At 44.1% G+C, this 24,655-nt stretch overlaps 1 protein-coding gene across 4 annotated transcripts in view; it reads left to right on the top strand.

Annotated features, from left to right (window-relative positions):
* The first annotated feature begins 2,044 nt into the window (after positions 1-2,044).
* SPATA6 (spermatogenesis associated 6) overlaps positions 2,045-24,655 on the top strand; it is a 71,271-nt gene continuing 48,660 nt past the window's right edge. The window contains exons 1-6 of one of the 4 annotated variants that reach the window (XM_073643512.1): positions 2,099-2,339; positions 4,747-4,894; positions 8,864-8,927; positions 10,638-10,847; positions 11,432-11,522; positions 13,191-13,231. In XM_073643512.1, the coding sequence (XP_073499613.1) occupies positions 8,916-8,927; positions 10,638-10,847; positions 11,432-11,522; positions 13,191-13,231 (354 nt within the window). In that variant the 5' untranslated portion in view covers positions 2,099-2,339; positions 4,747-4,894; positions 8,864-8,915. Of the gene's footprint in view, positions 2,340-4,746; positions 4,895-8,863; positions 8,928-10,637; positions 10,848-11,431; positions 11,523-13,190; positions 13,232-24,655 lie in introns of all 4 variants that reach the window. The other 3 variants (XM_073643513.1, XR_012247729.1, XM_073643511.1) reach the window with 3 other exon arrangements.

The following is a 24,655-nucleotide window of genomic DNA, read 5'->3' on the forward strand; positions in this document are numbered from 1 at the left end:
CAAGTCGAATTTGTGCTGAATTTTTGTATGCAAATTGTCTCTTCAGAGAGGAAGAGGACTTAAACTCTTGTGCCACCTATTGGAAGTAGCAATCCTACAAGTCACAATCAACCCTTTAACGAGTCGTGCAATATGACTTAGGATAAAAGCCAAATAAGAATCTCAATTTTTAGACACTGTTTCAGGGTATTGCCTCTCTTCAGTGCACGAGGCGCAAGTAAGGCATTTAAATCTCCTCTGGCGTGCCAGACTTCACAAGGAGAAGTCTCCACAAGGAGAAACCTTACCCCTTAAATCCCAATCTTAGCCTCTCTCCCAGCCAAATCAGTTCTCATACTTTGCACTGACGAGGAGCAATACCCCTAAACACCGTGTCTACAAATTAAGATTCTAATTTGGCTTTTATCCTAAGTCATATTTCAAGGCTCGTTAAAGGGTCGATAATGACTTACGATGGCTACTTCCTATAGGTGGCGCTAGAGTTCAAGTCCTCTTCCTCTCTGAAGAGACAATTTGCATATAAAAATTCTGCACAAATTCGACTTGCATTGAATCAATTCGCTCATCTCAAGTGACAACCCCCATGGACATAAGAGAGATCCATAGTTTTTCAGCCTCTCTTGTGCCCTTGATTTTACCGTGAATTATATACAACATCCAGATTTGATTTTTGGATATATATTCTGTACCGTCAGCATATAAAACCTCGAGTATAAGCTTTTTTTCTCTTTCTCAGTGACCTTGTTTTTTGCTAATCAGGTCTCCCATTCTCTTCCAAAACAAAAGGAACGCGTGAAGACCAAAGTATATTTATTCTCCAGTGACAGAATCTAAGATCTACAAATACTTCTGCATCTCAAGTGGGCTTCGTCGATATTTAATTTGTAAATCTTGGCAGCCTGACCTTAGCGCGGCTACCGGCGGCTAAAAGTTCTTATAAAGGACATCTTAAATGACAGGACTTAAAGATCAACTACAGTGTAGCTTCTGAAATGTCATGTGTTAACCAATTTCTGTGGCTGAGACCTTCTGCGGATTGGCTTCTCCGCGGCTCCGGCTGCGTGGCTGTGATTTATCCTATAGCGTCTGGATGCAGAGTATATAACAATGTTTCATGTACTCTGAAGCCTGGGCCTTCATTTCGAGCAAACGAATGGCCTTTCAACAACGGTAAAGAGATCCACAAAGTGACATTTACACAGGACGCGTTGCTGTGTGCGTGGTAAATCCTTAAAGGGAGCCTGTCAGGACGACTTTACTAATGAATATAATTGTATGGCAGCACAGGTCCTAGGACAACGATAAAAAGAATACCTGTTTTGTAGTAATATGAGAAATCGAGCTTAGGTGATGTCACAGCTCACCTCCGCCTCCTATACAACGACTGATAACACCTCTATATACAGTAGATAGCACAGGATCCACCATTCACAATAGGTGATGTCACAGCTCACCTCCTTCCCCAGTACAATGACTGATAACACCTCTATATACAGTAGGCAATGTCACAGCTTACCCCTCCTCCTCCTGTACAATGACTGATAACGCCTCTATATACAGTAGATAACACAGAATCCACCATTCACAATAGGTGATTTCACAGCTCACCTCCTCCTCCTGTACAATGACTGATAACACCTTTATATACAATAGATAAGACAGGATCCACCATTCACAATAGGTGATGTCACAGCTCACCTCCTCCTCCTGCACAATGACTGATAACACCTCTATATACAGTAGATAACACAGGATACACCATTCACAATAGGTGATGTCACAGCTCACCTCCTCCTCCTGTACAATAAGTGTACTGTACAGAACAGGGATGAGTCTTGTATTAGGCTTAGTGACCTGTGTGAAATATGGAAGATTTTTCTTTTACATATAGGAAGATTAAAAATCAGTGGCTGGATATCTATAAGGTGCCTGGGAAAGCTGGGTTACAGTAATGTCGGCCATATTGGTCATCACCCAATTTTCTCCCAAAACAGATAAAACACTTTGAGATAATTATTGACTGCTGCAATTTAATATATTGGCAAAAAGAAATATAACTGCCTGTATTGTGCTCGTCTGCAGCCTCCCACCATTTCCTCTATGATGGCCGCTCCTTCATCCCCAGCCATTACAACAGTCTTCTTTCACACTGCTGTTTGTGTGTATGTGGGAGGCCTGTGACCAGGTGAAGCCGGGGACGCGAGTGATGTAACATCCGAGGGGCGAGCCCCGGGAGGCGGCTCCGCCCATAAACACAGGACGGGGATTCGGGCCTCAACGGCCGAAGTGAACGGAAGGCTGCGGCGCCCGGGGGTGAAGCAGCCGCTTCTATCATTACTGTGAGCCTTCCATTTTCTTTAATTAATGGCTGAGATTGTGTCTGTGTCACTGTATTATCTGTCATGGCGTCCTGGGACTTGTAGTTCCACAACGCTTACTGCTGCTGTGTGCATAAAATATTGATTCTATTTCTGTTTTCTTTCCCCACAAACTGCGTTATTAAATATTTTGCTTATCAGCAATAGATGGCACGGGACACCGGAGTCGCAGTGAGCGCAGGTTACAGGCGGTTTTCTGGTTTGTGTTGTCAGTGTATTCATTAGCAGACATTATGAGCTTCCGATAAGTTAGACACAAGTAGGCGTACGCCCAGGGTTATTGGGCCCTTCAGAATCCTAGGACCCATTTTCGCATCAGTTTTTTTTTTTTTTTTCCGCTCCCTACACGCAGCACCCCCCTCGCCCCGGCTCCCTGCCCGCAGCGCGCCCCCCTCGCCCCGGCTCCCTGCCCGCAGCGCGCCCCCCTCGCCCCGGCTCCCTGCCCGCAGCGCGCCCCCCTCGCCCCGGCTCCCTGCCCGCAGCGCGCCCCCCTCGCCCCGGCTCCCTGCCCGCAGCGCGCCCCCCTCGCCCCGGCTCCCTGCCCGCAGCGCGCCCCCCTCGCCCCGGCTCCCTGCCCGCAGCGCGCCCCCCTCGCCCCGGCTCCCTGCCCGCAGCGCGCCCCCCTCGCCCCGGCTCCCTGCCCGTAGCGGTATAGAAGATCAAATGACATAAGTTAAAACCTGGGATGAGTGGGCGCCATGGATCCTGGCTCTTTCCGGATTCACTAGGTGCAAGCACTGGCCTGACATCTTAATATGTGGACCAGGGCTCTAGACCATAAAATGCATTGCAAAATCGCACAGTATTTTTTTTTTTTTTTTTATTTTTTCTTTACCTTTTTTTTTTGCTTACAGTATGTCCAAAGACAGATTGTGAGCCCCAATGGGGACAGTGCTGATAATGTCTGTAAAGTGCTGTGGAATTAATGGCGCAATATAAGTGAGTAAAATAACTAAATAAATAGTGTAATCGGCTTCTAAAATACAATGCAGAGAGGGATCCAGGGAAAAAGTCAAAATACTGCACGCTGTGGTCACACAGGGACGTCCGCCAAAATTCTCCTATACATGCGGCAGTTTTAATTTGGACTCAGTCAGTCGCCAACGAGTCACACACTGTCCATGATTTTCATACATTGTACCCATTATAGATTGAGGCTGTTCACATTTCCATGTTTTTTTTTTCTGTTTGTTTTTTTGCTTATGAAGTGTCTGCAAAAAACAGTCACAAAAAATGAGTCCTGGATCAACTTGCCCATTCAAGTCTATGGTCCTTGAAAAAACTGGACAGTACACGGATGTCGGATGCCGTCCATGTGTACTTATTGTCTGTTGTTTTTACTCGTGGGTAGAAGCTTAGAAACTTTTTTTTTTTTTCCTGTATATGAGAAAAACACATGCTACACTGATGGAAAAAATGGACACACAGACCAAATATGGATGACCATCACATAAAGAATGGATGAATAATGGTCCATTTTTATGTCTAGTATGCAAAAAAAAAAAGTGGATGTGTGAATGAGGCCTTACTGAATGGGATTGTTGTAGATTGCAGATAATGTATGGCGTGCATGTGCAACATGTCACCATGGAAAATGGAAACTACTATGCTGCAACTATCATGTGACAGGTACTAAAGGTGTCGCAAGGTCAAAGTAAACAGTTTTTGTTCTTATTTTATTCCTGAGTATTTTTTATTTTTTTTTAAAGTCTGCCATACTGTTCCCGAGATATGGGCCTTTTTATTTTGTTCAACTTTATATGGTCTTTACAAAGGAAAATGGCTTGCAGGGTTCCTCGGGGACGTGTCTTTAGTCTGTTTTGCATAATTACCATGTGAGCCACGCCCCCCTTGTAATGGGCACAACATAAAAAACAGCCCCATATCTCTGGACTCATATGGCGGATTTAAATAAAACAAAAAGCTGAATACTTGGGGGAGCAGCGAGAATAGATTAAGAGCAAAAAACTGATCGCTTTTGAGCTGGTGACAGGTTCTTTTTAAAATGGGGTCAACTCTGTTTCCATAGTCCTGATCTAATAGCCCTGAAGGCTGAGTGCTGTACTCGACTTCTTCCGGAAGTCCCACGGAGAATGAGTGCATGGGATGTCCGTATGCCCGACCTTTCCTCCTTTTACACGGGGCTCTTCAAGGGTCCCAGCAGTTGGGACGTTATCCCCCATCAGCACTGGGAGCCTCGCCCATCGTCCACTTATAGCATACTCTGTGGTAATGCCATCAGTGTCTAGGATGAGCATTCCCCTTTAAGTACCCGGTGCTGGTAAAGTGCACACGGCATAGCTTGTATCCAGGCTCGGTGGGATAATATCAAAGTTTGCACAGTAGTTTCCTCGGCTTTTCTCTGCAGCGTGGTGCGGTGTCCCCTCCATGGAAACGGCTTCAGCAACAGAGTCTGCGGCGTCCTCTGTGTGACAAGCAGCGGAACGACTCTGCGCGAGCACACCGCGCACATGTGAGCAGAGCCAGATCTCTGCCTCCTTCACCAATCACTGCCAGTAAGTGCAATTCTTACGCTTTTTTTTTTTTTTTGCTTTTTTTTAACCCCTTCCCGACCATGTCATTTTTCACTTTACCTTCTGCCGTAACTTTTATCTTTGTCCATTGACTTAAACGTATTATGGATTGTGGTTTTTGTTTTTATTATTTTTTGCAGGGCGATTTGTATGTGAAAGTCATCATTCATTTGACCATATTTTATGTGTGAAAATAATTCCTAGTGCTGTGAAATGGTGGGGGGAAAAAATGAATTGCAATAGTAATTTTTTTTTTATTTTTATTACTGTGTTTTTTTTTTTTAAAATAAAGATATTTTCAGGCCGGTACCATTTTTTCCCCGCTTTTAGTGAGGTGGGGGGCTTGTTTATTGAGTGATGAGATGTTGTTCTTAATGAGGTAGATGCTACATTTGATCACTTTATTGCATTTTTTGTGGGAGGTGCTGTGACAAAATAATCCAGCAATTTTTGCACTTTGTTTTGTTTTATTTTGTTTATCTTTCATATTTCGATAGCTCGGAGATTTACGGAAGCAGAAAAACCAAATATGCCTTTTTTTTTCATATTATTGTTCACACATTGTGTTTTTGATGCGTTTTTTTTTTCTGCAGCAAAACCTCTGGCAGGAAAGATACTGCATCAGAAACGCAGGTTTTGGTGTGTTTTTTGGTGCGTTTAACTGGGAACAAGGGTGATGCAAACTATCTGCACCAAAAAGTGCAAATGTGATACCAATGTAACCAAGGCCGAAGACTCGCTCCTTTTTAAAGGGTTTTTTCACACTTTTCTTTAACTTTTACATATGCCCAAATTATGGTTAAAATAGAAAAAAATGGCATATACTCCCCTTTAGATCCTCTGTTCGATTGACCTTGTCCCCCATCGCCTTCTCTTCTGGTATGGTCAGAGCTTGAGAGCTGCAGACAATCGGTGAGCGCTTTGACTTCAGTTGTCAAGTGCTAATTGCAGTACAAGACAAGTGGGGAACGGAGGAGCGGTGAAGGTGAGTATATGCTATTTTTGATGATGTCAATGATGTGCCTTGTACACCCCACGTACGTCCCGTCCGAAAAGATGGAGAGGGACCTAGTGAGTAACCGAAAAAGAGAAAAGAACCGATCGGAGGACGGACAGCACGGGAGAGGCATAGGAAGGTGAGAAGAGGATGAGATCCCTAGATCGGAGGATGGACAGCACGGGAGAGGTATAGGAAGGTGAGAAGAGGACGAGATCCTAGATCGGAGGACGGACAGCACAGGAGAGGTATAGGAAGGTGGGAAGAGGACGAGATCCTAGATTGGAGGACTTACAGTACGGGAGAGGTATAGGAAGCTGAGAAGAGGACGAAATCCTATAAATTACAGCGGACAACCTGCGATCGGCTCATATTCAGGGCAGTTGTGAAAGGATTACCAAGACAGCGGCTATCAAACGGTTAATTAATTGCTTATTGCCCATTTATACTCAATATCTAAAAATCCATTTAAAAGCCGCTGCAACTTACGAGACACACCTGGCGACCGTTACATGGGACTTCACCCTAAAAAAAAAAAAAAAAAAAAAAAAAAGACCAAGACCAGATCATTCTCTATAGGGGAGAAGTTGCATAAATGATGCAAAAAAAGTCAGTTTTGCAACTCTGTCCCTGTGTAAGCAGACGCAGAAGAGGTCACCGCCGTCACGTTTTTTTGCTCTTCCATCCCGGGCGAGTTACTCGTCATTGTAAGATCAGCTCCAGACATAATTTGTCCTAAGCGGAAAGTCCTTGAAAAGATTTTTTGGCCTGCGTCCCATCGCTCGGAGTGCTCATAAATACAATTCTGACGGAATAAAATGGCACTTCACCTAAGTGCTGTTATATATGTGTCATTATCAGTAAATGCAAGATTTATGACTCGCCTGCCTGTTACTGGATTAGGCGGAAAGTTTTTTTTTTTTCCCCGCGAAGGCTCTGACATTGCAGACGGCGGGGCTGATGGAATACTTCCTCCCGTATATTAATATTAATATCACTTTATTTGTCTTTAATATTTCCATGATAAAGCAGATAGGCACAAAGGCGGCAATTTGTCATCAGCCGCTGAAGTGTTGCTCAGCAGCGATTCAGCGGATTTGTCGTTGCCGGGAAGAACCAAATAGATAAGACGCCGTACGCCGGCGGAGCGTGCTTCTGCACCGCGACAGCGAGTAACAAATAAATCCCCTATGTTGTGAAGTCGGTCACTATACTACTTTTTAGCTCCATTAATGCACAACTATAACCAGTGGATGTAACCTGGCTGCATTGGTAATTGTTACCCAAGGTCAGGCTTCTGCTCTTCCTGTTACATGCTTTACACTGCAGCTCAGCTTCAGATTGACTGCTATACTAAGTATTGGGTCGCCTCCATATTACACCTGCAGGAGCTTTTCTGATCTCCTATTCTACATCCATAGACAATAATATGGAGTCGGATCTTTTTGTAGATATAACAGCTCCTCGCTCTTCTGGGAAGGTTTTCTATAGGATTTTGGAGGCATCTGTGGGAATTTTTGCCCCTTCATGCAGAAGAGCATTTATGAGGTCAGACCCTAATGTTGGGGAGAGGCCGGGCTCACAATCTCCATTATAGGTCCGGGCTGTGTGCGGCCGCTCATGTTCTCCCCCTCCAAGTCTATATGAAGCTTGTGCACCGGGCACCGTCATGGGGAGCAGAGAAGAGTCTTCTCCAAAATGTTCCCACAAACATGGAAGCTACAAATGTCCACACTGTCTTGTGCTGAAGGATTAAGATTTCCCTTCCCTGGAGCTAAGAGGCCGAACCCTGATAACAGCCCATAGCATTATCCTCCTCCACCATCTGTACAGCGGTACAATGTAGTCAGGGGGTAACGTCCTCCTGGAATCACCAAACCCAGATTCTTCCATCAGTCGCCAGATAGAGAAGTGCGATCCGTCACTGCACAGAACACGTCTCCTCCAGAGTCCAGTGGTAGCGGCTTTACACCACTCCATCCGACGCTCCGCATTGTGCTTGGTGATGTATGGCTGCATGCAGCTGCTCGGCCATGAAGCTCCCGGCGGGGGCGCAGCATTTGTGCTGATGTTACCAGAGGAGGTCTGGAATCTGCAGTTATGGAGTCAGCAGAGCAGTGGTGACTTTTCCGCCCTCTGCTCCTCAGCACTTGGCCCCCCACTCTGTAGCGTTACTTCTCAATAATATCACTCTCAGGTGATGGTGGAGGATTTAGGAGGAAGAAATGTCATGAACAGACTGTTTACCCCGGTGGCTCCTATTACAGGACCGCGCTGGTATCTGTGAGCTCTGCACCACTGGCCGATCTGTCACATGGTAGTAAAGGCAGACGGCAGGGCGAGGGGCCGGATGTTATACACCAGGGAGACGAGGGGCCGGAAAACTCCTTTTAAGAAGTGATTGTCTTCAAAGGACTAGGGGATTGTTACTGATCTCATGAGACTTTTGTATGGTCCCCAAAAAGGAATAAAAAAAAAAATCATGAGTCTTTGATGACTAAATCAATGTAACTCTTTTTTTTTACTTTTTTATTTTCATTGGTTTTGTCTTTTGCCTTTTATAGTGTCAAATATTCAAGTTTTTTTTATAATATATTATTTTTTTTATTTTCCACATTTGATCTTTTTTTTTTTTTTCTTTAATTACTATTAACGGCGCCGCTTAGAGTCGTCAAACCTGACAAAACGCTCATCGGAATAAAAGTCGGATCATAATTGTTGTACAAAGCAATGTAATCATTTGTAATTGAATCGTCAGAAATGCAAATGTTATCTGCTTGACATTTCCTACCAGTCTCGCGTCTTTTTTAATTATCTTTATTAAAGTCTGGAGCTTTACAAAGGGAAAGCTTTACAATTAAACCCCAGTTTGTTACACGGCATGACATTTACCTGTAGTCGCCTTTTCTCCTAGACCTTGATGTTTAATTATTGTTTTTTTGTGCCCCCTCTAGGGATTTGTTGGATAACATATGTTTGCAGCGGTGACCCAGCGTCGGGCAGAGAATGCAAAAACAGGTTAGAGAGCGCTCGCTCCGCCGTCCCTGCGGCTAATGACGGGAGGATTATGGAAGAGGGACCAAATCCACCGCTCTGCTCCATTACATAGGAAACTGACTTTATTTTTTTCTCTCCTTTTTTTTTTTTTTTCGTGTGTGTGTTTCCGCCAACAGGTTTACTGCCACAGATCTCTGTGTACTAAAGAAAGTAGACAGCTCAATTAGACTTTAATTAACAGTAAATGGTTTTATTGCAGAGACATTGAAACGCCTGCGACGGCTGAAGTAATTGAATCGGTCAGTTGTTCCCGTAGAAAAGTATTTCTGGTGCGATCTGAGAAGTGTTTATACAAGGAAACACTGTCTGCCCGATCGCATTGGAATCAGACAATTACCTATTGTTTAAATTAGATTTTTATGTCCACATTCATTTAGATATTTTTTGTTTTTTACCATTTTCTATATCCCTATCAAAAAAAAATTTAGTACTAGACATTAGGCCTAATATAAAACGTATACTTCCTGTACTCTACAGATGACTTTTTACTTGATGATGATGATGATGATGATTCATCAATCATCCTAATCACCACCACCATCATTAATCATCTGAAACTCCTGTCTGTGCCACATAATTCAGGATCCACCATTCACAATAAGTGATATCACAGCTCACCTCCTCCTCCTGTATTGTTCAACATCTTTATCAATGATTTAGATGAAGGAATTGAGGGTAAACTGATTAAATTTGCTGATGACACAAAGCTAGGAGGGATAGCTAATACTAGAGAAGAGAGAGAGAGGATTCAAAAAGACCTAAATAAACTGGAGCAGTGGGCAGCAACCAACAGAATGGTTTTTAACAAGGAGAAATGCAAAGTACTACATCTGGGCAATAAAAATGAAAAAAGCATATACAGAATGGGAGGAATAGAGCTAAGCAACAGTACATGTGAAAAAGACTTAGGTATACTAATAGATCATAGACTGAACATGAGTCAACAGTGTGATGCAGCAGCAAAAAAGGCAAATACAATTCTGGGATGTATTAACAGAAGCATAGAGTCTAGATCACGTGAAGTCATTATCGGTCTTTACTCCTCTTTGGTCAGACCTCATCTGGAATACTGCGTCCAGTTTTGGGCACCACATTTTAAAAAATACATCGACAAACTGGAGCAAGTTCAGAGAAGAGCGACCAGAATGGTGACTGGTCTGCAAACCATGTCCTATGAGGAACGGTTGCAGGATTTGGGAATGTTTAGCTTGCAAAAAAGAAGACTGAGAGGAGACTTAATAGCTGTCTACAAATATGTCAAGGGCTGTCACATTGTAGAAGGATCATCTTTATTCTCATTTGCACAAGGAAAGACTAGAAGCAATGGGATGAAACTAAATGGGAGGAGACACAGATTAGATATTAGAAAAAACTTTTTGACAGTTAGGGTGATTAATGAGTGGAACAGGCGGCCACAAGAGGTGGTGAGTTCCCCTTCAATGGACGTCTTCAAACAGAGGCTGGACAGACATCTGTCTGAGATGATTTAGTGAATTCTGCATTGAGCAGGGGGTTGGACCAGATGACCCAGGAGGTCCCCTCCAACTCTACCATTCTATGACTGATAACAAGATGCACGGGCTGCAGCTGTGTGCCACACTACCACCGCCATGCACCTGCCCTTGTAGTGTCCATCCCTCCCTCCCTTACTTGTATTTCCATCTTTCTCAGCTTTCCACCCATAGGAGTGGCTCATCCAGAACCTCCAGGAGATACGAGCAGCCGACCATCTCCTCCAAATCTCGCTCCCCGTCCCCATACACCAACAGACGCATGTGTGAGCTCACCGAGGATCCCAGGCAGCGGCTGGCCCATCTACACCTGGGACCCTACGAATTCAAGAAGGAAACGTGCAGCAAGCCCCCATTTGTAGTCAGACACGTAAGTCAAGCAAGCGGCCCTCTATGTACCCTACCCAAACCTCACGGTAATCTGGCATCTTGGATTAGGATTGTACGTCAGTCATTTCAACGTCTAGGAAGAACGGAGATCTAAAAGTAGCCTCTTAGTTTCTGACCATCGCTCCCCCCCCCCCCCCCCCCCGTGCCTATTGCCTTTATTTTGTAAGGCTATGTGCCCACTTTGCATTTAGGAAGCAGAAAATTTCTGCTGCATAAATGCAAGTCCTCTCCCGGAAAAACGCATGCGGAATTCCGCACTCGTTTATCGCGCGTTTATCACGCGTTTTCCAGATGCGGAATTGCCTTGCGTTTTTTATGCATTGGACAAGGGCAATTCCGCTTGCGGAAACGCAAAATTAAATGACATGCTGCAGATTTTTGAATGCGGCATAAACGCTGCGGAAAAATCCGCAGCATGTGCATAGAACTTGCGGAATCCCATTGGGGACCATGGGGTGCGGATATACATGCGTTTTTCAAGCGTTTACGCTGCGGAAATTCCGCAGCATATACGCTTGAAAAATGCTACGTGGGCACACAGCCTTAGACTCTTTTTATTTTCAGATAGAGACGAGCTCGTCCCCCGACACTTCCGTGCTGTCGTCTACTACAAAAACTTTCAGATCGGAAGAAGAACCTTCAAGACTGCAAACTGGTGAGCACCACGATTGTGCATCCACTGAAAAAAATATATACAGGTGCATCTCACTAAATTAGAATATCATCAAAAATGTATTTATTTCAGTTCTTCAATACAAAAAGTGAAACTCTTATGTTATATAGAGTCACTACAAACAGAGTGATCTATTTCACGTGTTTATTTCTGTTAATGTTGATGATTATGGCTTACAGCCAATGAAAACACAAAGCCATTATCTCAGTAAATTCATATAATTAACAAAAAACAACTGCAAAGGCTTCCTAAGTTTTTAAAATGTCCCTTAGTCTGTTTCAGTAGGCTCCACAATCATGGGGAAGACTGCTGACTTGACAGATGTCCAGAAGGCAGTCACTGACACACTCCACAGGCTCCTAGAGTTCCTATATTCATTTGGAAATCAAGGTCCCAGAGTCTGGGGGAAGAGTGGAGAGGCCACAATCCAAGCTGCTGGAGGTCTAGTGTGAAGTTTCCACAATCAGTGGTGGTTTGGGGAGCCATGTCATCTGCTGGTGTAGGTCCACTGTGTTTTATCAAGACCAAAGTCAGCGCAGCAGTCTACCAGGACATTTTAGAGCTCTTCATGCTTCCCTCTGCCGACAAGCTTTTTGGAGAAGGAAATGTCATTCTCCAGCAGGACATGTCCCCTGTCCGCACTGCCAAAAGTACCAATACCTGGTTTACACACAACAGTATCACTGTGCTTGATTGGCAGCAAACTCGCCTGACCTTAACCCCATAGAGAATCTATTATAGAGAATCTATGGGATATTGTCAAGAGGAAGATGAGACACCAGACCCAACAATGCAGACGAGCTGAAGGCTTCTATCACAGCAACCTGGGCTTCCATAACAGCTCAGCAGTGCCACAGGCTGATCGCCTCCATGCCACGCCGCATTGATGCAGTAATTGATGCAAAAGGAGCCCCGATCAAGTATTGAGGGCATTTACTGAACATACATTTCGGATTTAAAAACATTTTTCAAGCTGTTGTTGTAAAGTATTCTAATTTACTGATATAATGACTTTTGTGTTTTCATTGGCTGTAAGCCATAATCATCAACATTAACAGAAATAAACACTTGAACTAGATCACTCTGTTTGTAATGACTCTATATAATATGAGTTTCACTTTTTGTATTGAAGAACTGAAATAAATTAACTTTTTGATGATATTCTAATTTAGTGAGATGCACACGGGTGGATTTTGTGCTTGGATTACGAGTGCACAGAGGCAAAATCCACTCAGAATTCACAGCCAAAAATGCTGTAGAGCATCTCCATCAGATCTGCATTCACCTGGAGGGTAACTGCTCACAGTGCGGATTTACTACAGATTTTCTGTTTAGATTTGCTTGTGGAATAAATTGACCTCAGTTCTGCAGCATGACAATTCCTAATGTGGATTTTCATTGCAGATTTTACACTTTGCAATGCATAGGGGGAATTCTGCAACAAAATCTGCATTAAATACGCCACGTAATATTTTATACTAATGGGCTGCCTGCTTAAGCAAATTCATACTAAAATGTGCATAATGGCCTCTCGCCCAATCGATCAGTTCTCATATTTTGCACCGACGAGGAGCAAAAACCAAGCAACATGTCTGTAAATACAGCTTCTCGTTTGTCTGTATCTTCTCAATCATATGATTTCCTTTGCAGATCCCGCTGCGCTCAGCAGCATCACCACCCGTGGTCGCAGGGTAAGTACTTTGTGCCGTACGTCACCTTCTCATGTCATATATTTCTGTCGGCTCTTGATGTGTTTATTGGATCAAACGACTTCTGTTTTTTTGCATATTAATAGTCCAGCCTCGAGGTTTTGTAGCCAAACGTAAAAAATCTGCAGCAATTAATTGATGAATGTATATAATAGCACTAATGATCTCCAGGTCCTTCAGCACTCAGAACAGGTTTTTTTTTTCTGTTACCATTGCACGTCTTATTGATGTTGTATGCTAAACTCCTCTGTCCTAAATGGACCTTCTACGTTCTGACAACTTGATAACCTTTAATAGATAATGTTTTACATCTGAAAAATAATCACTCCAAAATACCGGTGACGTTGTGCCTCCCTTCTGTGTAACTTTCTATCCTCTGCCTGTTGTCAAGTGTAATCCATTTCTAACATCCAATATGCATTACAGTAATTCATACCAATGAGAGAAAAGAAAGTTCCAGCGCTTGTAGTGCTGACAGAATGTTAATGAAGAGGAATAGTCTACTGGGAAAAAAATTGATAGCATGGGAATTAGGAGAGTTCTGGAACATATTAGACTGTAGGTGCACCAAAAGCAGATTCAACTTATTCTAGGGAATGAGGACAGCAAGACTGGTACAGTGTAAATGATGCTGGGCTGCAAGATGAGACCCATCCATAGGGCTACATGGGTGGTATTGTCGTCAGATCCTGCAGTCATATTACCATCTATCTACCTGTGGCAGATGTAAGAGGATATAATTGTACAATCAGACTATTCAGGGTTTGTTCTGGAGGATAGACAGGTTGCATAAGAGGTTCGGGAACAAGTCTTTTTAGTAATAGTATTTACAAGTTACTGGATAAGATCATCAGATCGAGGAACATTTCACTGGCAACGAAGACGCGGCTCGTACATAATTTGGTCTTCTCTGTAGTAACGTATGGATGCTAAACCTGGATGATAAAGAAACAAGACAGAAGAAGAATAGATGCCTTTGAAATGTGGTGCTGGAGAAGGATATTATCAATACCATGGATGGCAAGAAGAACAAACCAATCAAGCCAGACATGTCACTCGAAGCAGAGATCACCAAGCTACGACTTGCCTTCTTTGGACGCATCATACGAAGAGAAGAATCACTGGAGAAGGACATCATAGTCAGAAGAATAGAAGGAACAAGGCGAAGAGGAAGAACGGCAACCCGATGGCTCGATGCTATCAAGATAACGGCGGAGAAGACCCGGTGGAGCTATCTAGGCTTACACAAGATTGATCTTCCCACAAATCGTTCATCCATCAAGTTGCCATGGCTCGAGCTAGAGTTGAAGGCCGTTAAATAATAATAATTAGAACAGTAGAAAAATAGGTTGAGGACATAATCACTAATATAAGGAACAAAAACACGGGGGGGAGGGGGGGGTTCCATGGTCGCCTGAAGTATCTGTTGGTCAGTAATGATATATTGCTGAAATATGCCATCACTTAATGATCAGTGGGGGTCTGACCTCTGGGATCCCCACCTAATCCTAAAGATAAAGGGTCTACAGAGTGTTGTCCCGATCCGATTTTCCAGTCTGTGCAGCCATCCCCATTTACTAGGAAATACCCCTTTAAAGATGGAGAGTAGAGCGTAATGAAGAGCGTCTCTTGCTCTGGAGGACCTGACCTGTCCTGCTTTACACACACAAGCCATTGCTAGGAGTGCGAGTTGTGCAATTCTTCATTTCACCTGTGTGTAGGGAAATGAACACCTAATGCAAAGTTTCACCCCATAGAACAATGTATCCAGGGACCCATCTAATGAGCAGGTACTGTGGAGAACCCCTTTAAGAATTCTAGCTGTTAAATTTCTCATGTATCTGTCAGACCTTATAGGTGCCGAATTATCCGAACATGGCAAGACTGTCCTACAAATGTATAGAAAATAAACCTAAAATAGAATATTAAATACTGCTGGAAACTTACTTTTTTAATCAGCGTTTTTTTCCTTCTTTTTCTGTGTTTTTTTTTTCCCCTTACGAAATTCCATTACAGTAAGAGCTGTCAATCAATGTCGAGAGGAGTGAATACAGCCGCCACTCACAGTATAGTGACTATAACCGCTCCCATACCGGCTCCCGGCAGGATAAAACATAATTGTTTTTAGCTTTTTAATGCTATTTACCTGCAGATTGACCCCATAGCTGCGTTTTTGTACACGTCCGGTTCCCTTTAAGCGTTTCTATGGTATATTCTGCATCTCAGACTGCACATTACCGTTCTCCAGGTTTCTGTGCCTCCGAACTAGACAGACACGTTTCAGATTTTCTGTATGGGTAATTTGTAACTTCCTCACTTTAGTGTCACTTTTACCATTCTTTGCGCTGATTAGCAAAAAAAGAGTTTTAGGATGTTGCCAATCCGCCCGACATGCATTATTTCTCAGGGAAGCTCATTCCATTTTCTACTTGCTTCATCCATTATTTTGTAAAGTACCTCGTTATTGATTTCTGACTGATCTCATACTTCATTGTGATCTCGCTTTAGCGGAGAGACTCTTGTAAGCGCTACAGAATTTTCTAACCTTCGATCTTCTGCGTCTTCTTATTTCTGTCCAGTCGAAATCGCCAAGGAATGTCAAAAGCAAGATTTACGACATCCATTAATATTACTTTTGAAATGCTACAAACTTAACATAATAGATATGGGAAATAGGGAAAAAAGCTGCAGCTTGACTCTGCGGATATTGGGCAATAGTGGCATCGGCATGTACCAGTCTGTAGTCTTAGTATTAGTCATGAGGTTTTTTTTTTTTCTTCTGGTTGGCAATGTGTGAAGGGGAAGTCGAGCAAGGGCAACTTTTTCGGTATCAAGTCTTGCTTTCGCCATTAGCCAACCGAAGTGGGTCCGTCTGCTGAAACTACAGACTACTGGAAATGCCTCCTCTGTGACCAGAGAGAAGGCCACTCGTAGCTATTGAGAGGGTAAAAGTAGCAGTCGCACCCAGGCCCTAGTGCCAAAGGGAGCCCCCAGTGTCCCATAAGAAGACTCTAGTATTATAAATTGCTTATGGTAAGTGAGTGTCCTGTTATAAATTTTGCATCAGGGCCCAGGAGCTTTACATCCCTTAGAGCTATGGCCCTGTGGTTGGCTTTGTATGGGATCTGGCCGCTTCCGGGGGGGCGGCGCCCCCTCTAGCCTGGCTGCTTCCGGGGGGGCGGCGCCCCCTCTAGCCTGGCTGCTTCCGGGGGGGCGGCGCCCCCTCTAGCCTGGCTGCTTCCGGGGGGGCGGCGCCCCCTCTAGCCTGGCTGCTTCCGGGGGGGCGGCGCCCCCTCTACCCTGGCTGCTTCCGGGGGGGCGGCGCCCCCTCTAGCCTGGCTGCTTCCGGGGGGGCGGCGCCCCCTCTAGCCTGGCTGCTTCCGGGGGGGCGGCGCCCCCTCTAGCCTGGCTGCTTCCGGGGGGGCGGCGCCCCCTCTAGCCTGGCTGCTTCCGGGGGGGCGGCGCCCCCTCTAGCCTGGCTGCTTCCGGGGGGGCGGCGCCCCCTCTAGCCTGGCTGCTTCCGGGGGGGCGGCGCCCCCTCTAGCCTGGCTGCTTCTGGGGGGGCGGCGCCCCCTCTAGCCTGGCTGCTTCTATTGTTATAGGCAGAAATTTTTTTTTACAAATGGCTTTTCATAAAGAAATTTTGCCTTCGGTTTGTGCTGGTCACAACAGATCAATGCCGTTTATACCTTAAGATAAGATGGGTGCACAGTCCGAGCGAGTGATCTGGAGCCTGTGAACATCCGCAAGATCAAGCTAGCAGCCCACGATGAAGATGATTTGCATTACACAATATTGACTCGTGCAACTTGTAGCTTGGATACGTTTTTCCCCAGAGACAGATTTATTTTTTTTGTTTTATTCTCATATGTTTGGATGATCAAAAAAAAAAAAAACATAACTGTTTTTCTCTTTAATTCCCAATTGATTTGTATCCATCTGCACTTGTTATGTGGGACATATTCATTGGCAGGGGGTATGAATTCGCATGCTGCATTCCCTGCTTTGCTGTAGATTGTTACGCTCACGCCCGGACTGACTGGCGTGAGCGTTGTTAGTGGTCCCACTGGGCCATGAACCGAGGAGTGCCTGGAGGGGCGTGACTAGGGGCCTCGCCAGATCCGACCACGAACACACGGCGGCTTAATCGACTCCGTGGTCTGAGAAGGGATGTGGGAGGTGGCCCAGGTGCTACTCCATGTCAGACCCCGGTCACAGCTGTTGACCCACACCGGGGAATGCAGGCACGGCTGGTATGCAGACAGGCGGGTACTGGCAGGCACGGCTGGTATGCAGACAGGCGGGTACTGGCAGGCACGGCTGGTATGCAGACAGGCGGGTACTGGCAGGCATGGCTGGTATGCAGACAGTACAGACTGGGATACAGGAACAGAGCCGCAGGTGCGGTGGACGAGCAGAGCAGAGTGAAACCGCAGGGGCGGTGGACGAGCAGAGCGAAACCGCAGAGCAGATGGTGCAGGCAGACAGGACAGGGCTCTGCTCACATGGAACAGACTGGGAAACACAGGAAGATAGTTAGAACACAGGAGGTAGATACGGAGGCAGGGAAAAGGGACAAGCAGAACCAGATACACACAAGATACTTACAATGGAGTAGCGAGTGGACACCAAACTCACAAACAGAAGTACAGAGACAATGAGTTGGAGTTAGGTGCAGGTTCAGACACTGCAGGAAAAGGGAAGGTACGGACATAGAGACAAACAGGTAACCGGCTAGGACACAGTTCAGACAGGAGCTGAACCCGGAACAAGATACAGGAACGAGCCTGGGAACTCTGCCCCCAGGGTGGCAGAGCAGACTAGAAGTCACAGATACAGGTAACAGGCCTGGGTATACAGCCCCCAGTGTGGCGGAAGCAGACAAGATACAGGACAGGACCTGGCAACTCAGTTGCACAGAACACACTGAAAGAAAGTGTTGCTCAGGCACCTCCTACTGGGTAGAGGGGGTTTAAGTATCCAGTGACTCACAGCAATAGGCTGGGGACGCATTAGGAGTGCACACACTGTAACTTTAAGAATCAGACCGTAACCGTGCTGCCGCCCTAAGCAATCAGACAAGAGACATGCACACAGAAAGTACTGGAGCAAAGTGTGCAGCCTGGACTGATAGGCAAGTTGGCGGTCTTGCATGGTGGGACATGGTAAGCCATGCCAGCATGCCGCCAGGGATGTTACAAAGATGTGCATTATTTAAAAAAAAAAAAAAAAAAATCTCCCATGAGAAATAAAAGCCTGTAATGTAATAAAGTCCTGGGATTACAGCAGCCTCTGCAAAGTTCCTGCTGGATTTCTGCTATGTGACTAAGCTGCAGTCTCTTGTACATACTAGACACTGTGCCTGTGTGGACTATGGATTTGCTGATTTCAGGCTAGTGTAGACAGATTTTTTTTTTTTAAGGTGTGTGTGTGTGTGTGTGTGTGTGTGTGTGTGTTTATAGAAACAAGCATTTATCTATTCTTGTCTCAAACCAGCAACCCTATAGTCCACACAGGCTCAGTGTATTGTATGTTTAAGAGACTGCAGCTCAGTCACATATCAGAGATCTGTCAGGAACTTTGCAGAGGCTGCTGTAATCCCAGGACTTTATTACATTACAGACTTGTATTTCTCATGACAGTTTTTTTTTTTAAGATGTCTATAGACAAACATTTATCTATACTTGCCTGAAATTAGCAATTCCATAGTTCACACCGGCACAGGGTCTTGTATGTACAAGTGACTGCAGCTTAGTCACATAGCAGAAATCTGCCAGGAACTTTGCAGAGGCTGCTGTAATCCCAGTACTTTATTATGGGTAGCACGGTAGCCTTGCAGTGCTGAGGTCCTGGGTTCAAATCCCACCAAAGACCACATCTGCAAGGAGTTCATATGTTCTCCCCGTGTTTCTGTGGGTTTCCTCTGGGTTCTCCGGTTTCCTCCCACACTCAAAAGACAAACTGATAGGGAACTTAGATTGTGAGCCCCAATGGGGACAGTGCCGATAATGTCTCTTAAGCGCTGTGGAATTAATGGCGCTATATACAGTGGGGAAAAAAAGTATTTAGTCAGCCATCAATTGTGCAAGTTGTCCCACTTAAAAAGATGAGAGAGGCCTGTAATTGACATCATATGTAGACCTCAACTATGAGAGACAAAATGAGAAAACAAATCCTGAAAATCACATTGTCTGATTTGGAAAGAATTTTTTTTTTCACATTTTGGTGGAAAATAAGTATTTGGTCACCTACAAGCAAGCAAGATTTCTGGCTCTCACAGACCTGTAACTTCTTTAAGAGGCTCCTCTGTCCTCCACTCATTACCTGTAGTACTGGCACCTTTTTGAACTTGTTATCAGTATAAAAGACACCTGTCCGCATCCTCAAACAGTCACACTCCAAACTCCACTATGGTGAAGACCAAAGAGCTGTCGAAGGACACCAGAAACAAAATTGTAGCCCTGCACCAGGCTGGGAAGACTGAATCTGCAATAGGCAAGAAGCTTGGTGTGAAGAAATCAACTGTGGGAGCAATAATTAGAAAATGGAAGACATACAAGACCACTGATAATCTCCCTCGATCTGGGGCTCCACACAAGATCTCACCCCCGTGGGTGATCCCAAGAGCAAAAATCCCAGAACCACACGGGGGGGACCTAGTGAATGAACTGCAGAGAGCTGGGACCAACGTTACACAGGCTACCATCAGTAGCACACTACGCCGCCAGGGACTCAGATCTTGCAGTGCCAGACGTGTCCCCCTGCTTAAGCCATTACATGTCCGCGCCCGTCTGAAGTTTGCTAGAGCGCATTTGGATGATCCAGAAGAGTATTGGAAGAATGTCATATGGTCAGATGAAACCAAAGTAGAACTGTTTCGTAGAAACACAACTCGTCGTGTTTGGAGGAGAGAGAATGCTGAGTTGCATCCAAAGAACACCATACCTACTGTGAAGCATGGGGGTGGCAACATAATGCTTTGGGGCGGTTTCTCTGCCAAGGGACCAGGACGACTGATCCGTGTACATGAAAGAATGAATGGGGCCATGTATCATGAGATTTTGAGTGCAAACTTCCTTCCATCAGCAAGGGCATTGAAAATGAAACGTGGCTGGGTCTTTCAGCATGACAAAGATCCCAAGCACACCGTTAGGGCAATGAAGCAGTGGCTTCGTAAGAAGAATTTCAAGGTCCTCTAGCCAGTCTCCAGATCTAAACCCTATAGAAAACTTTTGGAGGGAGTTGAAAGTCCGTGTTGCCCAGCGACAGCCCCAAAACATCACTGCTCTAGAGGAGATCTGCATGGAGGAATGGGCCAACATACCAGCAACAGTGTGTGCCAACCTTGTGAAGACTTACAGAAAACGTTTGACCTCTGTCATTGCCAACAAAGGATATATAACAAAGTATTGAGATTAACTTTTGTAATAGACCAAATACTTATTTTCCACCAAAATTTGAAAAAAAATCTCTTTCCAAATCAGACAATGTGATTTTCAGGATTTGTTTTCTCATTTTGTTTCTCATAGTTGAGGTCTACCCATGATGTCAATTACAGGCCTCTCATCCTTTTAAGTGGGAGAACTTGCACAATTGGTGGCTGACTAAATACTTTTTTTTTTTTTCCCCACTGTAAGTGAGTAAAATAAATAAATAATTCTCATGACAGATATTTTTCAAGGTGTATATAGAAACAAATATTTTTCATGAGACTGTGAGTAGATACAAGCCTCGAATCTAGTACAGTCCTGAGATTACAGCAGCCTCTGCTAAGTTCCATACAGATTTTTTAATTTTATTTTACTCTTGTATGGCGCCATTAATTCCCCAGCACTTTACAGACATCATCACTGTACCCATCGGGGCTCACAATCTACATTCCCTGTCAGTATGTTTTTGGATTGCGGGAAGAAACCGGAGAACTTGGAGGAAACCCACACAAACACTGGGAGAACATACAAACTCCTTGCAGATGTTGTCCTTGGTGGGATTTGAACACACGGCCCCGGTGATGCAAAGTAACAGTGCTAACCGCTAAGTCACTGTGCTGCCCATTCTCTGTTCTATGACTGAGCTGCTGTATATTGTACAGACAAGACACTTTTCCAAGTTCAGACAACTATAAATAAATGTTTGGTCTCTTGTACGAAGTTAAAGGAAAGATCTGTTACATGACAGTGAGTGAATATAAGCTTCTGATGAAGTCTTGTGATTACAGCAGCCTCTGCGCTGTTCCAGATCCCTGTCACGTGAGTATTGCTATAGTATTGACTGGAGAGGGTTGAAAAGAGGACTGATGAGTGTAATGTGAGGTTGAAGACTGTTTCTCACTGGAAGTAAGCTTTAAAAGTGCATCATGTGTGTAAATGTATAATAGCACACGGATGAGATTTCAACCCAGGAAACAATTTTTGATAATTTTAGTAGCATTTTAATTACTGCAAGTAAAATGGAGATGTATATTCTGCTCCGATCATTTTTATGCTTTCACAGTCCATTTGTTTTCAGATGAATAATACGAGTCTTCGTTATTAAAATGCTTTGTATGACAATGACTGATGAATTTAAATGAATTTCAGTGTGAAGAGTTTCTACATGAGTGCTTTTAAGTATACCGATCATTTTATTTTATTTACCTAAACCAGCAGTAAATGTGAATGTATTAATCTATGTAGTATATCTTAATGAAGGGAAATTTTTATTAAACTGCCTGTAATACACCTTCACCTCTTTGCAAGCTTCCCGGAAAGATTCAGAAACTTTTTCAGTTATTAAAGTCAGCCTAGGGCTATACAAAAAGTAGAAAACGGGAGGGGGGGTGCAGCTGTATTTGCGCTGTCCCCGTCTGTGTGAGACATACTGTGTTCTTTGAGAGGGGGGAACTTCTAAGGCTATGTTCACATAGGGTTTTACGTTCAGTGGCTCCGTCGGAGCTTACATCCTAATCCCCACAAAAGGGGATTTATAGTGATGCAGATGGATTCACTTTGTGCTCTGTCGGACATAATTTTTAGCCGTATACATCTAGTTGAGTTGGGCACCAAGACGTAGTTGACTTGGGGAACATCTCCACATTTGCCTACTCTTGCCCACTGTGATAGAGATCTTAAGGCCTGCTTGGGCTTAGTTCAAAATGTATGGTGCATTGGTTCACAATTTCCCTTACGATTTTTTTTTTGACTGGTCAAAAATGCCACATGTTTTTTTTTTTTTCTTTGTTGTCCAGAGGTGTCCTGGCTTGGGCTGCACCATTATTTGAATGAGACAATTTTATGATGCATTCACTACTTCCCTTCCTGTCTTGACTTCAAATAAGTATTTGACAGATTGCGTCCTGTCCGTGGAACCACTGACTTTATACATCATTTTGGTCAATACACTAACACTGTGGGATGCTACGCCATCTAGTTCCAAAACCTGTCTTCAGGTTGAACATTTGATGCTTTCCTGGATATCTTCTATGTTGACCTATTCAAGTTGGATCAAGGATGACCTTTTTGGTAGAGATTTCCATCTTCCTTTGACTTTCTTCCTTCCAGTTTGGACTTCCATTTAAGAGAGGTCATGGGAGAAAACTCAACTCAAGATTCCAGTGTTCTACATGTTTTTTAGAGTATCCTCTAGATATAGAGGCCATACTGGAACCCATGCAAATTGTCTTTGAAGAGATTACTGTTGGATGAAATATTCCATAGCCTGACTGATGGATTTTGTCTATATTGTGGTTAAAAAGAATCACCATTGCATGGACTGTTCCAAATTCAAGGCCAAACAGGGAGACTTGAGATCCTAGTGAAAGAGGTGGGATCTCCTTGGGGGTTAAAGATCAATTCGTGACAACTTGTCTGTGGAGTGCCTATTTCAAATCATCATGTCAAGCGGTCCTTTAGCCTTTAGCTACTCCACAAGAACGTTGGGCTGAGATTTCCATGGTCTATGTTACAGATCTTCCTGAGGCTCATGGGTTCACTACCTTCTCTGTTGTGGTGGACCATTTTTCCAAAATGTCTTGTTTTTGTTTTGCTCCAGAACTTTCCCAAGTTTCCTAAGAAATTTTCAGGTTCCACAATCTTCAATCTTGTAAAGTTTCTGACAATGGTGTGCAATTTGTTTCAGGTTCTAGAGGGTGCTCTCAAGAATCTAAAAGTTTTTACTTGGACTTCTCCTCTCTATATGATCTCCAAAGTACTGGGCAAACAGGATTGTTTAGTCCATGGAGCAATTTGTCTGTTTTGTCTCTAAATCATATCAAGCTAATTATCTGAATTTGCTTCCTTGTGCCAAATTTGCAATTCATTTTCTAGGTGTTCTGGGAAATCTCCCTTTGTCACAGATTACGGTTGTGAACCTCATCTTCCTCTTCCAATTGCACCAGGAGGTCAACTTCCTGCAGTGAATAGGGTCACTCAGGACTTTCATGACATCTGGAGGTACAATCCAATTTGACAGAAACAAAGAAGAGTGATGATAAATGTGGGGCCTATTCCCAACATCTCTCCTAGTGCTAAGTTTTGATATTCCACCAAAAGCATCCAAAAAGCTGGCTCTTAACATCATCGCTCCATTTTAAATTATTGAGCAAAACAGTCTGGTTACTTTTTATCTTGTATCACTTCTGGTCCTTAACAAATTGTCTTCTATCAACACGGCTCCTGATTCTGCCGTTGATCCTGACCTGGAATATAAAGTCTGTTCAATTCTTGACTGCAAGAAGGTTCATGGTGTGTGTTGTTTTTTTTTTTTTTTTTTTTTTAAGTCGACTGAAGGGGATATGGTCTTGAAAGATTTTGGGTTCCTAAAAAGGATGTTGATGATCCAATTTTACTCAGGACGTTTCATGCTAAGTATACCCTTTCTTCTGTTGTGGACTCTTCGGGGAGGGGCCTTTAAAAGGGGAAATACTGTTACCTGTCCCAGAACTATAGCCGGGCCTTAGTTCCATCACCTGCAGTCGACCTATGCTGATCGGGTGCTGTCGCACTTTGACTGTTAGGTAAGAGTCAGATGCCCTTATAGTTTGGATGAGGATCGTTATGCAATGCTCCGACTGGAAATACATGCTGTCACTTTCTGGTCAGGAAGCAGACAGCTAGTCCAAGCATGGTGTTGCGATTCTCGTCCAACTGATGCGGCCATCTGACTGTTTCCTTACTGTATGTAACTAAGCCTTAGGTGCAAAATCTCAGATTGTGTGTGTGTGTGTGTGTATCTATATCTCTCCCCTCCTCTCCCTCCCTCCTCTCCCTCCCTCTCTCCTCTCCCTCCCCCCTCCTCTCCCCCCCTCCCTCTCTCCCCCTCCTCTCCCCCTGATATACAGTCCTGCTCATCGTTATTGGCACCCATGAAGTTTAAGTACATAATGTGGAATATCTCCTGAAAAAAGTGAAAGCTTTTTTTTTTTGTATT

Source organism: Phyllobates terribilis, unplaced genomic scaffold, assembly GCF_046119375.1.
Source record: "Phyllobates terribilis strain yellow unplaced genomic scaffold, ASM4611937v1 Scaffold_8__6_contigs__length_399053987, whole genome shotgun sequence".
Classification (NCBI taxonomy): domain Eukaryota; kingdom Metazoa; phylum Chordata; class Amphibia; order Anura; family Dendrobatidae; genus Phyllobates; species Phyllobates terribilis.